Source organism: Pogoniulus pusillus, chromosome 4, assembly GCF_015220805.1.
Source record: "Pogoniulus pusillus isolate bPogPus1 chromosome 4, bPogPus1.pri, whole genome shotgun sequence".
In the NCBI taxonomy this organism is placed as follows: Eukaryota; Metazoa; Chordata; class Aves; order Piciformes; family Lybiidae; genus Pogoniulus; species Pogoniulus pusillus.
In genome coordinates, this window is record NC_087267.1 from 33399237 (window position 1) to 33417379 (window position 18143).

Consider the following 18143-nt stretch of genomic DNA (forward strand, 5'->3'; position numbering starts at 1 on the left):
AATCTCACTCCAGGTTTCTAAGTAGTTCCAAATAGAGGAACACCCCCATGACCCTGGCAGCTGCAGACTGCCACTATTTTCAAGCTGCATTAATACTGACATTGCAAAAACCCATTTGCCGACCTCAAAGCAACACTGCCTCAGCCCACAAAAGAAACAAACCCCAAATATTTCCACATCAATTCTAAAGCCTTTGACTGTAATGCTGAAATTAATTTAAACTCAGCTGTGAGTAGGCAGGAGGAAAAAGCCCAAACACACACTGGTTTCCTGAGCTAGTTCTTGGACTGGCTATAAAGATCTGAAGGCATTGTTTATGAAGAGGAGTGTTGCATTCAGTGCTGAGGAAGACATGAGATTCAGGATATTCTTCTTGGCAGTTTCCAAAAGCAAGAGGTGGTACTAACTGCTCTTGCCTCTCTCCACATATATTTGTCTCCCAGCACAGGCACCACAGCAGTGACAGCTGAAGGACAAGAAGCTGAGTTTGCACTATTCCTTCGTCTTGCATTAACATGTTGGATTTTGCTCTGTCTCTCCCTTACTTTTCTACAATGGTTAATTTCAGAAAAACATCTCAGAAGCCTTTAAAAATCACTTCCTACTGTAAACTACAATTTGCCAAGGAAAACAAATTTCAGAGACTCAATCCCGCCAGCCACTTCCCTCTTACTGCCAGTGCTGATTTTCACTTCGTTGTTGTAGCTGCAGCAGAGAAAAATCAAACTCCTTTTTGCTTCATGTTAGTTATATTTAGCAGCTGGAAACTAGGAGTGCATATGGCAGCGTATGTTCAGCCTGCTGGAGCTAACGAGATCTGCAGTCTACTGCATTATGTTGCCTAGATGTTACTCACGAGAAATGAAGAGGAATATCAGGAGTACAGCATAAGGGTAGCATCTAGTGAGCAATTCATGCAACTGCAACAGCACCACCTCTGCAGAAATGCACTCAGGCCATGCAGGATTTTGTTTGGTGGGTGGCAGGTGGGAAGTAAGACTGCAAGTTTCTGTCATATATTCAATGTGTAACAGTAGAGACTGCAGAATTAAAAGCACCACGGAAAACCTACACTGTCAAAAGTCTAAAAGAAAGGATTAGTTTAATTAACCTGTTATTTCTTGAGCATTGTCAGGGCATGGACTGGGAAGAGAAGGCTTCTTCACCTTAGGTGGTATTTATTTTGCAAACACTTCTAGAGAACCAAGAATTAAAACCAAGCATGAAGATCTAAAAGCCATTTGATTACTATTTAGAAGGTAGCAGTCAGTGAAAAGCTCCCAGAAAGCCTTTCCTAAGTACTGGGTTTTAAGTGAAGACAGAGCTCTCTGCTATGCCCCTCTGAAAGGATGCAAGGTGATGATGACCTGTAAGAGGTGCATGTCCTCGCCCAGCGCTCTCTAGAGCTATGTGTCCGCAGCAGTGAAGGCATTCAGAGAGCTGTGTAACTACCTAGCTGCTCAGCCAGCAACTCCTGAAATCATTCTTCACCCCTGTGGCTCAGCACAGCATGAGGCAGAGCCTGCCTTTTCCTATGCTGATCTCTCCAACAGCTGTTTGTGCAACACATTTTCATCCTTCTTCTGGACCTCCTCCTATTTTCTTCCCTTCTTGCTTCTGCCCCTTCCTTCTCTCCTTCTTATCAAGCCTGTGTGCACCCCTTCAAGTTTGCTTTCTACATTTAAAAAAAGAATAACAATCAGAATCTTATTAATTGCAATCCTTATGTAAAGCTTTTTGACAATTGGACTGACTGTTGTTCCTTCCTCACAGACTCAGCTTCTCTTGCTGAACAGAAATTTGGTGATAAAAATGTACCTATGACCTAACTAGGCCCATTTTTTTTAACACAGCACAAAGCAGTCAAAGCACTAAACCTTACCCTGTTATCATCTTTATCCATATTCAAGAGTAATTTGCATTCAGAAGAAGTAGGAAATATTTATCTTTAGCTCATCTCTGACCTTCTTAATCTGTTTAGGTTTCAGACAGAAAAAGGAAACGAGTTCCACAATCAGAAAGTATAGCTGCTGAAGGCATTTGCCCCCAGGGGCTTGAGGTTCCATCTCAGACAAACTGAAGGCCTACTAACTTTGACTTCAGTAAATTACACGGAAAGGAGGCTCAGGGGAGACCTTATTGCTCTCTACAACTACCTGAAAGGAGTTTGTAGCCAGGTGGGGGTTGGTCTCTTCACCCACCCAGTGACAGAACAAGAGAGCACAGCCTAAAGCTGCACCAGGGCAGGTTTAGGCTGGATGTTAGGAAGAAGCTCTTCCATGGAAAGAGTGATTGGCATTGGAATGGGCTGCCAGGGGAGGTGGTGGAGTCACCATCCCTGGAGGTGTTTAAGAGAAAGCTGGATGAGGCACTTAGTGCTGTGGTTTAGTTAATTAGAAGGGTTAGGTTATAGATTGGACTCGATGATCCTAGAGGTCTTTTCCAACCTGGTTAATTCTGTGATTCTGTGTTTGTCTAAACTGGAGCTGAGGAAGTGGAATGGCAGATGGGAAGAATAATTTGTGTTGTTTTCAACGGAAAACACCATTTCCTACCCAAACAGCATGTGCTCTCCCCAGGCAAATCTACCACCTCTCCAGACTCTGCAGGAACGTGTCTAGATTGAGCTAGCCAAAACCTTGACATCAGTGCAGTCACAGGATGCTCTGGACAAAACAAAGTGAGAAGGTCATGAGCCATTGGTCCAAGGGACAGCACAATGAAATATCCCTCAAAGGGGACTATGTAGACATTGGTAGAAATCCTACACATGCTGCCAAAGTTTACCTCCTGAAGCCACAAAAATGCCAGAATCACAGAACATTAGGGGATGGAAGGGACCTTCAGAGATAATAAAGTATCAAATCAAATCTAACTAGAAATAATTATTAGAGGATCTTGCCTGTTGCATGGAAGAAGTCTCTCCAGAAAGGGAAAAAAATTCCATCTTTGAGCTAGCATGTTTCATCTAGCTAGATATTTCAGTAAATGCATGAACCATTCCAAAGAGCACAATTTTCTGTTCACCCCGGCTTCGAACAGGGCCACGAGGACACAGTTTCATTAGTATTTAGCACCTGCTCACCCCCCCCACACAAAAAGCTCCTGATCTGTAAATATAAATGCAGGTTTATACTGGAACTTACCTCTAAGACAGGTAAAGAGATGATGTCTGTTGTGCAAGTTACTCCAGGGATACTCTAGAAACACAGACAAAACAATAAAAGTATGAATCATTTAGAATAAAACATGAGCCTCTTTGGGGATTTCAGTGAATCTTCATGACCAGTTTCCTTTGTGAAACTAGCTGGCTAGCCAAACCTGTATGTTCAGTTTTGCCCCAGAAGAATATACAAGATCTTTCTCTCATTCATCTTATTTTAGAACAGAGATCAGAGAAACTGAAATAAGCTACTTGCTCTAACTGTAAGGTTATTTTACTGCTGAAAATTTACTCATAAATCTCAACTGCTACCATTTGTCTTGGAAATAACTGCATGACTTTGCTGGTTAATTACATTCTGTATTCAGTATAAGAGTGATATGATGAACAATGCACTACTACCTCATGAAATCAGAGATTTAATAATGCATTTCATTATAGTACCTGTTCTTGTTTTATAAATGCTTTTTATTTGTCAATAAATAAATAAAAAATAAATAAAAGCTTTATGCCCATTTTATGTTCTCAAGTCTTAACCTTAGTGGAGCTTTCCACTAAGGTTAGACTTGAGAACATAAAATGGGCATAAAGCCCATGAATTTGGAGCATGTCTATGAAGAGGTACTAAAGGAGATCAGAACACCTCACTCCAGCTATTAAAGTGCAAGCTTTCACCTTACCCCAATCCAGTCAAGCAGGGATGTGTAGGGCAAAAGTTTATCCAGGTTGTGAGTTTCTGCACACATTCTGCAGTACAGAGAGGCTGAATGCAACACAAAAAGATTTAGAAGGACAAGATTGTATAAACTGTCTCTTAACAAGAGTAGACTTCACAGTCAGTTCCTATCTAACACTTTTTTTATGGATAAATCCTGCTGCTGTCTCTGAAGCAGCTTCCTCTATAGTGGAGCTGGTCTCATTCTGTACACAAAAGGAGGAAGGGAAGTCCAGATGGCCACGGGGCTGGGTCAGCTGCTTGGCTACAGCTTAGCGCTGCAGGGGTCCTTTGTACAAAGGCTCAGGACACAGAACATGCACTGGCTAGGCTGAGGAATCAGCTCTTAGAAGAGAATATCATGTTGTACCAAAACCTTATGAAAAATGGTTTGAGCTAGACTAAAGGAGATTTGTTCCTCTGCTTCAATCTCATTTATTTACATCCTAGATATCCAAGACAGGAGCCAGATGGAGAAATTGCTCTCCAGTGACCTAAAATAACAATAAATCTATTAGACTTAGTAGACAAATGCATTTGAAACGTTTTACTGCCAATCTGATTTCAAGAGATCTGTTCATCTCTTAAACTCCTGGTGCTATCTTTAACACCAGAGAATGCAGGTCAGTTAACATTAATTGTAACCAAAATGTTGCAAGAGAAGAGAGTCAGTTTGTGACACTATGGTTTCTTCTGAAGTCACAGCTAGAGCCCACAGGAATTCAGTATGTAAGAAAATAAATACCTACCTATGATAAACTCTTGAATAGGGTCAAATGAATGACACGTTGACAGGTTCTCAGAAAGCCACCAAATAATCTGTCAGAATGAGAACAGGGGACTGTCATCTCTCTCTGTTTAAACACGTGCTGGCAAGAGACTATGTAAGAGACTGCTGAAACTGGTTTTAGCAGTAAAACTTTGTATTTAGTAGTGATACAGAGAGAAATGTTTTTGAGACAGCTGAGACGAATAAGTGGTTTGGGCATCCCAGATGATGAGCAGCAATTAGGACTCTGAATTAGCACCTGAGCCAAAGATGTTCCTGCTTACTGCAGTGGGGTGGACTAGGAGACCTTTAAAGGTGCATTCTATGATTCCTTGATTGAGCCAAAGATGTTCCTGCTTACTGCAGTGGGGTGGACTAGGAGACCTTTAAAGGTGCATTCTATGATTCCTTGATTGATACCGTTCAAGCTCTGACCCTGATGTGTTCAAGACATCAGTCACTGAAAAAACTTAGAGGGTTCTTTTCCCACCTGCATTTCCAAGTCTTCTGGGAGTTGGAAGTAGAGCAGGGCACAGTGCAGAGCTGCCAGCCTCTGGCTGTCCTGTTGGCTGCCCTGCAAAAAGCGCAGCAAGGCACTGGCACTGATGCTCACTGCATACATCCTCCCCATCTGGCAATCCAGCACTGCTGACGTGAGCAGGGAGCGAATGCAGCAGTTCTGTAACACATCAATTCTTGCATCCTCACCTGAAGAACACAGGTTTCAGAATAAGGAGTAAGAACATAAAATTTGACTCCATGCTCACCTTCCCTACTGCTGAAGCAGAGGTGCACAGATTGGAGACTCAGAATGCTGTCATAGGACTGACCAGAGAAGGGCACAAGGCTAGTAATGGAGATTCGCTGCTGGAAGTAGCATCTAAGCATGTTAGTACAAATCGGACCCACCCTCATGGAGACTCATGACACACACTTGTACTGGTGGATCTCTTGTTATCAGTGCCAGTGGCCAGAGCAGGAAGAGTCTGCTCTGTGCCTACTGATTGAAGTATCAGTTCAAATCCACTTTATTTATGCTAGTACTAAGGTTCACTGCCAGAGTTTTATATAGTGGAATTTGAGTCCCACTGTACCACAGGGATGCTTTCCACTCTCCTCTAGCAGAACGCTATTCCACTACAGATACACAACAGGTATCAGTTTCCTGTGATGCTGCCCTTGCACCAGCTCCCACTACTTACATCTTCTTCACCCAATCAGAACAACAGATTTCTGGTTCCAAACAAAGGCCACCCCACTTCCAAAAATAACCTGCTTCCCATAAAGACGTTTGTTGCAAATGAAAAAACTCTGTCTTTCAGATGAGACTTTAAATCAAATTGCATCAGCCTGATCAGGTGAAGGAAACACAGATTTCCTCTCCCCACACCCTCCGAATACACACATTTAGAGCAACTCAATTGGAGGAAGGAAATGTAAAATCAAATTTACATCTCCATGTGAGATTTGAGAACAGAGGAGAACCACCAACTATGTGCAAAGATGGGGGAAGGGGAACTATAAAACTAAGCACAGAATTTGAAATTCAGTGAAAGGTCTCTGCCCATTTCATAACAAACTGGTAGTAGGCAGCAGTTGAAGTATGAAATGTCGCTTCAGATTCTCTTCTACACAGAATCACAGAATGCCAGGTTGGAAAGGACCCCAAGGCTTATCTGTTCCCAACCTTTCTAGGTCACAGTCTAGTTGAAATGAGCTGGCCCAGCACCCTGTCAAGCTGTCTTAAACCTATCCAAATAGGGGACTCCAGTGCTTCCCCTGGGAGATGATTTCCATGTCCAACTGTTCTCATAGAGGAACACTTCTGTCCAATAGGAACCTGCCCAGCAGTAACTTGTCCCCATCACTCCTTGTCTCTTCCAAAGGAATCCTCATAAAAAAGGAGTCTCCATTCTCCTGGTAGCCACCCTTTCTGTACTGGTCTGTGGCAATAAGGTCTCCCCTAAGCCATCTCTTCTCAAGGCTGAACATGCCCAGCTCTCTCACATGACAAGTTTTTCCACTTTCCATTTTCAAGTGGCAAAAATGTCGCTCTTACTATTTCAGTCTCCTTCCCTCTTCAGAACACTGTGCAGCAAAGCAAACACTGAGAAATTATACCTTCATGTAAAGACATCTGAACAAGTTTTCACTCCAACAACAAAAATACTTCAAGAAGCAGTCTTACTATACTATACCTGTCAGAAATAAACTGTAGCACAGCAGGTCAGGATGCTGAATATTCAGGAGGTGCAGGAACTGGCCAGGCAAATATGCAGCCACATAATAGTCTATTTAAAGAAATAACAGTGGTCAATTTAGCACTTGTGCACTTATTTGCTTTAAGAGGCTGTTGCACATGATTATCATCTCAGCCAACTTCTCTTTGATGGAATTGATTATATCTAGGAAATATAAAAGGAGTTAATTAAAAGCTCCTGTTGTGTTAGCACAGGAAACACTGGCAACTCATTTGCCTTTCTGGGGGATGATTCAAGAGCCTTGAGACACTCAAGAACCCAGCAGCTGAACTTCAGAGCAGATTCTAAGGCAATTTCACAGGAGGTTGCTTACCCATATAGTGAAACATTGCAGTATAAAAAGGCCAAAAGGAAAAGCAAAAAAACAAACCAACCAAACAAAAAGTAGCAAAATAACATAACTAATTAAAAGTCAAGGAAAAAAAAATCCCTTCCTTGTAGAGAAGGGTTAACCACTTGTCTCACTGCTGGGGCCAGAACAGCAGTCACACAGGGAAGTAACACAAGTAACCTACCAAGATTCATAAAAGCCACTTCCTTCAATTGATGAGATTCTGTTCTTTCTAGAGAAACTGTAAAAGTTTTGTTGTAACCTGGGGAAAAATAACATCACTTTACAAAAACCCAAGCAATAAACACCAGCTGCTGCAATCCACATATGACTTTATAGCTAAAAACTTCAGCAGTGCCAATACACCCAAAGAGGGACATTTTAGACTGTTTCAGGAGGTTGCCTGTGCAGATTTACCTCATTCTAAGCAGAACTGTGGCATACTTAGACCTGCGCCCACGCAATGCCATTCTTCAGTATGTGGAAACTGGCCATGTACTGCACAGCCTATGTTCATATGAAAAGAAGCATTCCACCTCAGAGTAAGCTTGTGTAAAAATACCTCACCCCACCAAAAAAACACAACCCAAAAAAACCCCAAACAATCCACCCACAGATTCTTTATGTAGTTGTGCTTCACATTCTGGTGATCTTTCAACTGCTTTACAGAATTTTCAGTTTGTTTATCTGCATGCCCTACTGCAGTAATTTAATTCATCTCTGTTTAGACACTGGCTAACTGCAGATCTGCTGTGTTTGCAGGGGCTTTGCACCAGCACAGCTGCTATTTTATGCTACACTTGCACCACACTTCTTCTGAACTCCAGTAAATGACACAGAATCCTCAAACTCCCTCAGACTCTAAGAACAGCTGAAAATTAAAATAACTAAAGAGACAATGACTGTCCTCCAAACATTCACACTGCGCTATTCTAAAGGCTGAATGGTGTCATGAACAGGATGCTACTAAACACTGCATTTAAATTCCAGTTAAGATGAGACATCCACAGTTCACGGGACCATCGAGGGAAAAAGTAGATCATGGGCCATGCTGCAGCCACTCAGCCAGGACTGATTCTTGAGCCTAGCAGAGATACTCTTTATCTGTGCTGAAAAAAACAGAACACCTCTAAGACCAACAGCAACACCACAAATGAAGGAGTATCTAAACCAAACAATTACTTACATGAAATACTGACTGAAGTCAATATACTCGTGAACGGCCACCCTGCCAACACATGCAAGCTAACACCAGCACTGCAGAACACATCTGCAACACTCTGGCTTTTGTGTTTATGCTGCACCGAGTGACTGCTTTAACAGGAGGCAGGAAGCTTCCCTCTGAGTTTACAGATTGAACTCTGCATCTCCAGTGTGTGGCTTATGGGCCCTATATACTGCTGCTTCTGTGATTGATGAATCTTAGATGCACCCACAAGCAGCTCTGCACTAAACAACTCCTTCCATGAAGATCATTTCTGAAACAGCTGGTCAGTGTCAACACATTGATCCTCTGTTTCTTACTGGTACAGCTAGGTGTGTGTAACAGCTGTGGCTGGCTCCAAGCAATGCTATCATCCTTCAGCTACATCTCAAGCACATCTGAGGCAGTCGGTCCTTCACAGGTCTGCTGACACAGTCAGAAGGGACTTTCCCAATTCTTTGATGCCATCAACACAGAAATGCAGTGCACTCAATCCCATAAAGTTCCAGAAGCAAAGCAACATGTTAATGCTGCTCTGGCATATGACAAGCTCTCTCACATGAGAAAGCAAATACTTAGAGGCATGCTGTCCACTTGAACAAGGTTACTCTGCAGCGTGCAGCTTCTCAACTGAGAAATAATTCACCTGTTTCCTCCACAGATCAGACAAGAAAGAGCTTGCTGATGGCAATTTTTGTTCTGATGGGAATAAAACTATCTTCTTTATTCTTTCCAAGAAAAGCGATGTTCAAGTGAAGAGCCAGAATACCACTTAAATAGCAGATATTCTTACAGTCAGTGGGTGTTGCACCACTTGCTGTGAAAATGACATGTTGAACTGGAACTCTAAAGGGCATTCAGGCTAAGAGCTGTTGGCTCCATTTCCCATTCTTAAGGCATAAGTACAACACACCTGCAAGTTCCCACAGATTTCACTGATGGTTGTGCTCAGCATGCTCAAAAAGCCTCACTAGAAAAAGTAACCAAATTAATAGCAAGCCATGGAGCCACTGGTTTGAGGCAACTCATTCAGCATTAGGCAATAAGTCTCCAGCAGAAAAGTCAACTTTGCAGCTGTAGATGAGTTGTGTCTTCAAACTCCAGCCACAGTGGTTTGTCTGCAGACATTAGTAGTTACTTGCTTTGCAAGTGTGACTCAAAGTGACATTCTCCAAAATCAAGCATAGTTTAACAGGTTAAACTTACCTTTATGTAAAAAATATATGGAATACATTATTTCATCAGGAATAGCAGAGGCTGGACTACAACACACACACAAGCCTCCTACAAAAATACAAAGAAAAAGAAGACTGACTTGTCTGAATACCTCCACATCTTTCCACTGCACAAAGCTAAAGCTAAACTGTTGCAAATGAGAAATTAACCTCTCAAAAAGAGGTGATGATTACAGAAATACATACCACTATTTCCAGCCACCATTTACCTAGCAAAACACAGAAAGTAAGAGAGAGGGCAGGAAGCAATATGGAACAATGGAAACTGGGTTCTGGTGTGACCAATTCTTCCCCGTGTACAGAACAACTCAGTAAAACAATCTGTTTGCTTTCTAAATAATTTCCTATTGGCAGCAGCATGATACACCATAGGAGCTATCTCACTTCTCACCTCCCCAGCCTCAAAAGATGTCAATCTCTGTTTCAGGAGAAAAGTCAGTCCTTGGCACAAGCCTGTGCCAGCCAAGGTACTCTGTACAGAAACGGTCACCACTCCCAGCCTAATTCTAAATCAGACTGATATTGTTTTGACTCCACTGGATGGTAGTCCTCTTTCCATCTCTTAGAAAAACATTAATCCACTTACTTCAACACTCTGACAAGCTGCTCTGGCACTCATGTTAGAAACAGCTTCCAAAACTCATTATCCCAATATAGGTGGGAAAGCTGTTCCACAACTATGACTGCTCACCTGTTAACTTTATTGGAAGTTTATCACTTAAAAGAGAAAAGGGAAAGTAAAAAAACAAAAAAAAAAAGTTTAAAAAAAAAGCAATGCTAACAGAGATTGTGTTCTGTAAGAAATGAAGCTTTTTGTATACAAGGTACACAGAAAATGGCAGAGTATAACAAAAGCACAAATAATTAAAGCAAAAGCACAGCTACCAAGGATTTTGCTTGGTTAAATGCCTCCTGCTTCAGACTACAAAAATGTACTAAAGTTCTGACAGAGATGTGGCTGAGGCACTCCACACTTCTGGGACAGATAAATCATCTCTTTTGGGATGCAATGTTTTGTTTTCTTCTTATTCACAGCTAATTGAACATTGTCTGATGCAGTTTTGCTTGGGTATTTGAGTGATTTAAATGACAGCCAAAGGATTTTGCCAGAGTACTTGGCATCTCTCAGAGCATGCATAATTGTTAAAAGTAGCAGCATCAGGTCTCATGAGGAAGAATGGAAAAGCTCCAGCAACTCACAACGCTGGTTTAGTATCCACAGCTCGCTTCTAGCACTGCAGATTTCTCTCTTGTATGCTGGAAGCTCGTGTACTGCATACTGTTTACAGCATACTGTGCTGCAAACTGCACGACATACAAGTGAGCTTGCTCAGAGCAAAGTGTTGGGGTAACAAATGCGTGCTCATCACATCAGCAGTGCCTATGGGAGACTATTAACAGGACATCCATCTTTCAACTCTAGGACCCTGGTCCAAAGGTCAACAAACTGAAATAAAACCAATAGAAAATACCAAATAGTGCTTTTTTAACATAAAGAGAAACAGGAAAGTCTCAGATCAGTGAGTGTCCAAGCGATGCTACACCTGATAGCATCTTGCCAGCCCCTTCAAAGCAGCCAAAGACTGAGAATAGAAGAGAAATTCCTTTCCTACTTATCCCAGTGCCCTCTGAAAATTAGAGTTGTGTTGTACAAATGCAAGGAAAGCTTGCTATCCTGTTGCACTCAAGTGTTTCATGTGAAGGAAGAGACAGGTCTTCTACACTATCCATTTGAAAACAATTTGCAAACAGTAAGAGCTGTAACTGAATGCCAACAGGTGAGAATACTCACATGGAGATACAGTTGGATGGACTCTTAACTTTGCAGAAATAAAAGGGGGAAAAAAGGATCTCAATCGTAACAAAGTGAAAAACAGGAAGCCTTTAAGAATTAAGTTCTACTTATACAAGACAATAGTGAGTTACTGCACTTGGCAGAATTAGGGAAAGTGCAGCTCTGCCACTTGATAAATAAACAGCATAAGTTACCCAAGAAGATAAAATTTTCCCTAGGAAACTTTAACTTCAAATTCCTTATTTCTGCTCATACAGAAGCATAAGGCAGTACCAAACATCTCAATGTGGCATCCAAGTGACACAACTGAAATATAACACTGCACCAGGGTGTTTTGCTTAGTTGTGCTGCCTTAGCATTGACTTGCCTCACCTAACTTCAGCCATCCAAGGACCTCTCCTATACAGCAAATGAAGAAATACGGATAGAAGCAATCACTCTCTGAATATGCCCATTTCTCTCCATAAATGTAGACCAGATGTTTAACTTCCAGGCAGGTAAATTTCGGTGACAGTAAGGCAGGGCTCTTTTAATTTTGCTGTCTGCATTTTTTTTAATACAGAGCAAATTTAACTAAGAAGTCATTCTCAAGCACTAAAAGAAAATATAACAGCTCGATGCCATTTAGATAACCACTGATTTCTGGACTTGAAGTTAATTCTAAGACCAGAACTACTTCAGCACAGCTAATCTAGAAGTAGATAGGGAGACATTTTGTCTGTGCTGAGCATAAGGAACAGGGCTACTTTTCTTCTGCTGCGGAAGTCTGAGAAAGGAAGAGTGATTTCATTCAGACTTCAGACTGGCAGCAGCTACTAACAGTTTTATTAAATGGGAAATTGAATGGAATATTCCATTTTGAAGTTATGCCAATTATTCTCTGACAGAGATGTCTGAATGGTACAAAAAGGGATATTGGCATTAGCATCTGAAGCATGCTAGTGGTTTTGCTAAAGGCACAGTCTGTGCCCCAGAGAGCCTGCAGTCCAGCTTTGTAAACCACCACAAACACGAGGTACAAGAGGGAACTTCAGTGTTACTGTCCACAGTGTTGACTAGGTACGGTCTTCAGCATCAAAATTGTTTGCTTCAAACTGTTAGTTACTGAAAATGGGCTGTGCAAAGGAATCCTCAGATTCAAAAAACAGCCACTGAAAAGCCACATACAATAATCTCATTTAGTAATTGTCAAATTATGTGTTTACAGTAAGTGCAATGAAAACTGCATGTGAAAGGTTCCATGCAGGATCTAAACACTGTTGCCAGGTAAAAAAGAACATTTTACTTCAGGGTAACCAAACATCCTCCAGCCAGACTGAAAACTGAATTCCATCCTAAACGAAAAGGAAATGTTTCAGTTTGAACAAACACTAGGAAAGTATAGGTTAAAAAGGAGAAAAATATACAGATTTTCCATTATTGGACATGCTATCTATATAAGAAATAGTCTGTATTGCTACCAGAGAAAAAGTAGCCTGATCTATATATGGTAGATAGAAACTTGGCTTTCTCTCTTTTTAAGTGTGATGCCTGTCTTGATAAGAAGAGAAGTCTGGGTAAGGAAACTCTAACTCCTTTGGCTTGCACTGATGGTCAGTTCCTGGCAACTGGCACACACCTCAGCAATCCACTCATGTGGCACTCCTTAAGAGATGCAAAGCCATTTCTGCAACACATCCCATCCTTACACAACTCTGTAGCCTATTCCAAGGTTAATCAAATCCCTTCTTTGCTTGGTGGTATGGTCTAATGTAGAAGCTGAACATGCAGGCATCTGTGACGAACAAATGCCTCAGGACCAGTTTTTAATCCAAAAAATAAAAAGGTTGTGGCATACATTAGGATGCAGAGAGACTCCTAAATCCTAAAGGTTTAAGGAATATTTTTAAGTTTAAGGAACCATACACATACTAAACCTTTAAATATCACATACTAAGTTTAGTATCAGATACTTGGACCATCTAAGTACCACATGCTAAACAACGACATGAAGCTTTCAGAATCTGTATCACACATGCTCCATTTACACATCTCCACTCTGGTAACACTGCTATGTACTAGGGCAGATATTCAGACAACCCAGCCAAAATGTCCTTGGATCTTCTTCCTATCACATTTTTGCTCACCTTTAACGTTCAGTCACTTCCGTGTAATATGCAACCATGCTTTGGTACAACTTGTGTTCTGAACCTAGCAGAGAATGCTACAGTGTGCTTAGACTGAGATTTCACCATGAGGGTATGATATCAGTTCCTTGAAACTGGACTACCAGAAAATACCTGGCTGATTGTTGTATTGTTGAGGGTATATAAAACTCTAGGCACTCTTCAGCTTAACATGGAGTGCAGCTTTCAGAGGGTAAAAATAAATTAATAAGAACAGTAGTGCAGAATTGCCTTCTCTTTCTCCTTGCAGTCAGCTGCCAAGCATACTCTAAAGGAAAAAAATGCAAACTCACACATACAAAAAAAAAGTTGCAGAAATACAGATCTGTCTTACCAAAAAACACTGATCAATCATGATTACACTGCATGCTAGTTACTAGGAAATCAGGTTGTCAATACTTAGTCATTACCTGCTTTACTTGTGAAAATCTGAAGATTCAAAGATTTAGATGCCGTATCTTGGTCTTTGCAGTGATCATATCCAAAATTGACAAGTCTATGGGCAAAGAAAGATCATTGTTCATCTCTTGTTCATCAAACAAAGATCAGGAGAACAGTCGCTATGTAATCAAAACATACTAATTTAATTATAATCAAGTTAAATTAAGCTTTAACCAATCCACTCAATGCTGTTAGAAAAGAGAATCCTGACTGCACTGTTATCAGAAACAATTTGGATTACATCTGCAAATACCACCTTCACCTACTGCAGCACTGACCAACTACTCCTGCCCTCTGAAGTAAAAGCTCTGATGAAGCACTGCAAATCCAAATATTCATTATACCAGAGAACTCCAAGACTTTCCCTCTTAACTCTTACCATCCTTAATCTTGTAAGGTACTTTTTAATCCATGATTAGACACACTAATTTCTGCCGAAACACTCAAAAAGGAAAGCACATGAATCACACTCACATGGAACTTCTTAGACCATGGCATGTTTCAGTTGTGTGCTGGTCGTGCTTTAGTGGCTTTTTGCACCTTTAAATCTACAAGTCCTATTTTTGCCAGCAGAACGTGCAGCAGAAGATTGGAGTCAGTTTGTTCTACCTTCTTTACTGGTGGCGCTTTCATCTGGTTTGGGTTCTCTCCAGAAAACATTTTGATTTGTAGCTATTTTCCCCTACCTCTTCTGCAATAATTTGGAAAAACCTCTAAAATTCCAGAACTCTTACAAAAGCTGTATTTTTTCAGTACTAACTGCAAAGAGATGCACTGCCCTTTTAGGGCAACCTGCATGAGCAGCAGCAGAACACACTGAGCCTTTTGCATAGCTCTGAGACATTCCAAGATACACTTTGGGCAGGGTGGAACTTCACCCTCTTTGGTTATCAATATCTGATCTAATATCTTTGACCTCCCTTTTTTGTTCACAAAGAGAAACAGGCCCTTTTGGAATGTAAATTCAATGAATTTAAGATAGGTCAGGATGAGATTAATTATGGATGAAAGTCAGACCACCCCGACTAGCTTTTCCTCAATTAAAAGACTGCATTAAGGAGACAAGATCAGATGCAGTCATGGTACACACAGCTAGAATCAGACAGATCTTAGCCTCTGAAAGTACAGGCTGCCTGGAAACAGCATGGTGGAGGAGAAAAGACCCTAAGCAGTGTTTCACAGGATATAAAAGGGAGCTAGAGGTCTGGCTAACTGTCCAGTAAAACATGGAGCAGCAATCAAAAACTGAGAGCTTCCTTTGACAGGGATTTTGACATCACCACTACAACCTACAGCTAGTTCTCCAGATAAATGATTTATTTTTAATAAGCAGTCAAAGATTAAATTCCATTTTACAGTTGAGACTGATGAAAATGAGAGCCATGAGAGGTTTGGACACAGTGTTCATGTTATTCTTAAGTTCTGGTATGATGTAGGCAACTGCAAAGAAAGATGCTGTGGCTTGGACGGATTTTATTTAGGCTGGTAAAGCATTACCCTATGTATATTAAAAAAGGAAAGGAAAACAAAACATCAAAAAAAAGCCCTTACTTTAATTGTGTGTCATTTATAGAAATATCCAGGGGTGATTCCAGCTGTTAACCAAAACAAATCTTTTTAGTGAGGTCAATACACTATGATTCATATTTTAGACCAGTAAAATATGCCAAACTCACATTTCAACAGATTTGAGATTTTAACAAAGTTTAATTACCCTTCCCTAGTCCTTGTAAGTCATCCCCAAACCCAGAAAACTTACTTTTTTTGAAAGAATCTAACATTCATGAGATATTTGCTATACTGCAGGTCAGCCACTGGGACAAAAGTCCGTTAACAATTATATGTTCAACAGTTGTAATTTTGATGTTCTGTACAATGAATCTGTCTTCCTTATAAGGGACAGAAAATGTGTACACTGGTTCTTTGTTTAGTGCATTTGGTAACTCTGCTTTTCAATGCTTGAGTATAAGATCAGTATCAGGTCATGGATTCCACTTACTTCTAGGTCAGTATCTGTGCAGTTCCAGTAAGGTTACCTGACTGTGGTGCAATCTGAATCTGACTGAATATATTCTTGAATAGATAATGAAAAAAAAAAAAACAAACCAACAAATCACACCCAAGCAAAATGCAGTTTTCCTCTGCAAAAATTCCAAGAACAGAAGACACTGAAAAACACCTTCTGTCAGTACCTAGCACACACAGTCAAAATCATTGCATAATAAAATACTCAGAACTTACTATTGAGTTAAAATTTTCATCAGGATAAAACTGGACACATTTTAAAGTATTCTTTGACTCCTGGAATGAAGAGGATGTGTTGTGTAAATGATAAAACAGAAAGCATATCACAGAGGTTGAAAAGTGACTGGATACTCCACACCACTCTCCACACTCAACCAGCTTTGCTGACAGACGTACAGAAGTTAAGGCACAAGAGATTGCTTCAAAACCCACGTATAACCCTCCACAATAGCAGTATGGCAGACTTCCTTCCTGTCCCAGATCATTATCTACCACTCATCTCTAATTGTGTGGCCCTCACTTCAAGCACAGCATGTACATGTCACACACAAGCCGTAGAAAGTGAAAAAAGGTTTTGCATAAGCACCTAGATTGCAAAAGGAATAGTCTCTTATTTCAGCCTGTTCAGAAACCAAAACAAGAACACGTTTCTCCATCACAGTTTACTTCCTGTTAATTCCTAATGCTTGTAATTTTTTCGTTTCTGGTTGCTAAGAAGAGTTAAGAAAAAGCAATTTTCATTCACCTAGAATCCATCAAGTGCCAGTAATCCCTCAAAGAAAAAGATTAAACCCAAAGAGTTCCACCATTTCTAGCCAAGAACCTGCGCTCAGTTGGTCACTCTGTAAGTCTGTGTGTGCCATACTTTCTGCACAGGAGATCTCTAGAACAGAGGCATTACACTCAACATCACTTTTTGGTAGATTAAGGTGCTGTTGAATAAGAGACTTTTTTTAAAGCCAAACCATCTAACATACACATTCTTTTTTAGATAAAACCCTAAGACCACCAGTACTCTTGCAATTTGCCACACACTAACAGAAGTTAAGGCAAGCCTGGCTTCTGCTTTGGATTATTTGAGACAAGAACAATACTACTACACTGAAAAAAACCCAAACAACTCAGGCCGTTATTGCCCCACACAGTCAAAACCTTACTCTCATAAGACAGGCAGCAACAAAACTACTAGAATGACTTTCAACTCACCTTTGGAACAATGTAGAAGAGTCTTTGTTCCATCATATCCCATTGTGCCCAAATGACATCATCTGCAACTCTGGCTCTTGGAAGCTGACCTGAGTTATGAATCACCTGAAGAAAGAACAAACATTAAAAGTTGTCAAATAAGGTTCTGTAGCAATTGTGCACAGTCTGTACTTTAAAGAGAAAAGCAGTGACAAAAAAGGCACAAAGCAAACAAAGAAAAACAGATGGCACAGAGAAGGGAAGAGGAGTGTAACACCAAAGGCAGTTCAGAACCAGATACATTAACCATTGGGAAAAAACAAACCCAAACATTAAAGACTCCAAGGTGACTGAAAATCAGGGTCTTAACTTTTTCCTTCCAAGGCTGCATTTTTCTCCATAAAGTGAAACACTGGCTTTCATGACACAATTCTTCACTCTACTAGAAGAATGCTTATTAAAAATCCTTCTAAGCAAAACACCCACAACTGGTTTAAGATAAATTGATGTCAAAGAAACAAGAAAGATATGTGGGGGAAAGGGAATTAGAACATTCACAATACTTCATGTTTCTAAGTTTTATGTCTTTTGCTAACTTGGTTTTTAAATGAATCCTTTACTGGGACACACAGACTCCCAAAGGGCAAAGTTAGGGAGGTGAATGCAAATGTACATGCACTACATTTACTCCCAACTTCTAAAATATAAACATTCAGCAAACAAAAAGAAACTCCAACAATAGAAGTACCTTTCCCCATAGTTCACACATTATGCAGGTTTTTCAATCAGCCTTGTGGTTAACTGCATAATTTGCCATATTGGCAATACTTTAACAGACTTTGTGTTGCCCAAGT

At 40.6% G+C, this 18143-nt stretch overlaps 2 protein-coding genes across 3 annotated transcripts in view; one reads left to right on the forward strand and one right to left on the reverse strand.

The window, feature by feature from the left end:
* Positions 1 to 8140, forward strand: part of CCDC146 (coiled-coil domain containing 146) — a 97349-nt gene extending 89209 nt beyond the window's left edge. The window contains exon 20 of the transcript XR_010302128.1: positions 8002 to 8140. The gene's annotated coding sequence lies outside the window, so the exon portion shown is untranslated. The remainder of the gene's footprint in view (positions 1 to 8001) is intronic.
* The window catches only part of GSAP (gamma-secretase activating protein), a 44320-nt gene that overhangs the window by 14702 nt on the left and 11475 nt on the right, over positions 1 to 18143 (reverse strand). For both annotated transcript variants that reach the window (XM_064142549.1, XM_064142550.1), the window contains exons 9-19: positions 17311 to 17415; positions 16321 to 16380; positions 15631 to 15674; positions 14049 to 14134; positions 9650 to 9727; positions 7424 to 7501; positions 6846 to 6938; positions 5138 to 5355; positions 4628 to 4697; positions 3844 to 3926; positions 3147 to 3200 (exon numbers count right to left, since the gene is read on the reverse strand). In XM_064142549.1, coding sequence (XP_063998619.1) covers positions 3147 to 3200; positions 3844 to 3926; positions 4628 to 4697; positions 5138 to 5355; positions 6846 to 6938; positions 7424 to 7501; positions 9650 to 9727; positions 14049 to 14134; positions 15631 to 15674; positions 16321 to 16380; positions 17311 to 17415 — 969 coding nt within the window. The remainder of the gene's footprint in view (positions 1 to 3146; positions 3201 to 3843; positions 3927 to 4627; positions 4698 to 5137; positions 5356 to 6845; positions 6939 to 7423; positions 7502 to 9649; positions 9728 to 14048; positions 14135 to 15630; positions 15675 to 16320; positions 16381 to 17310; positions 17416 to 18143) is intronic.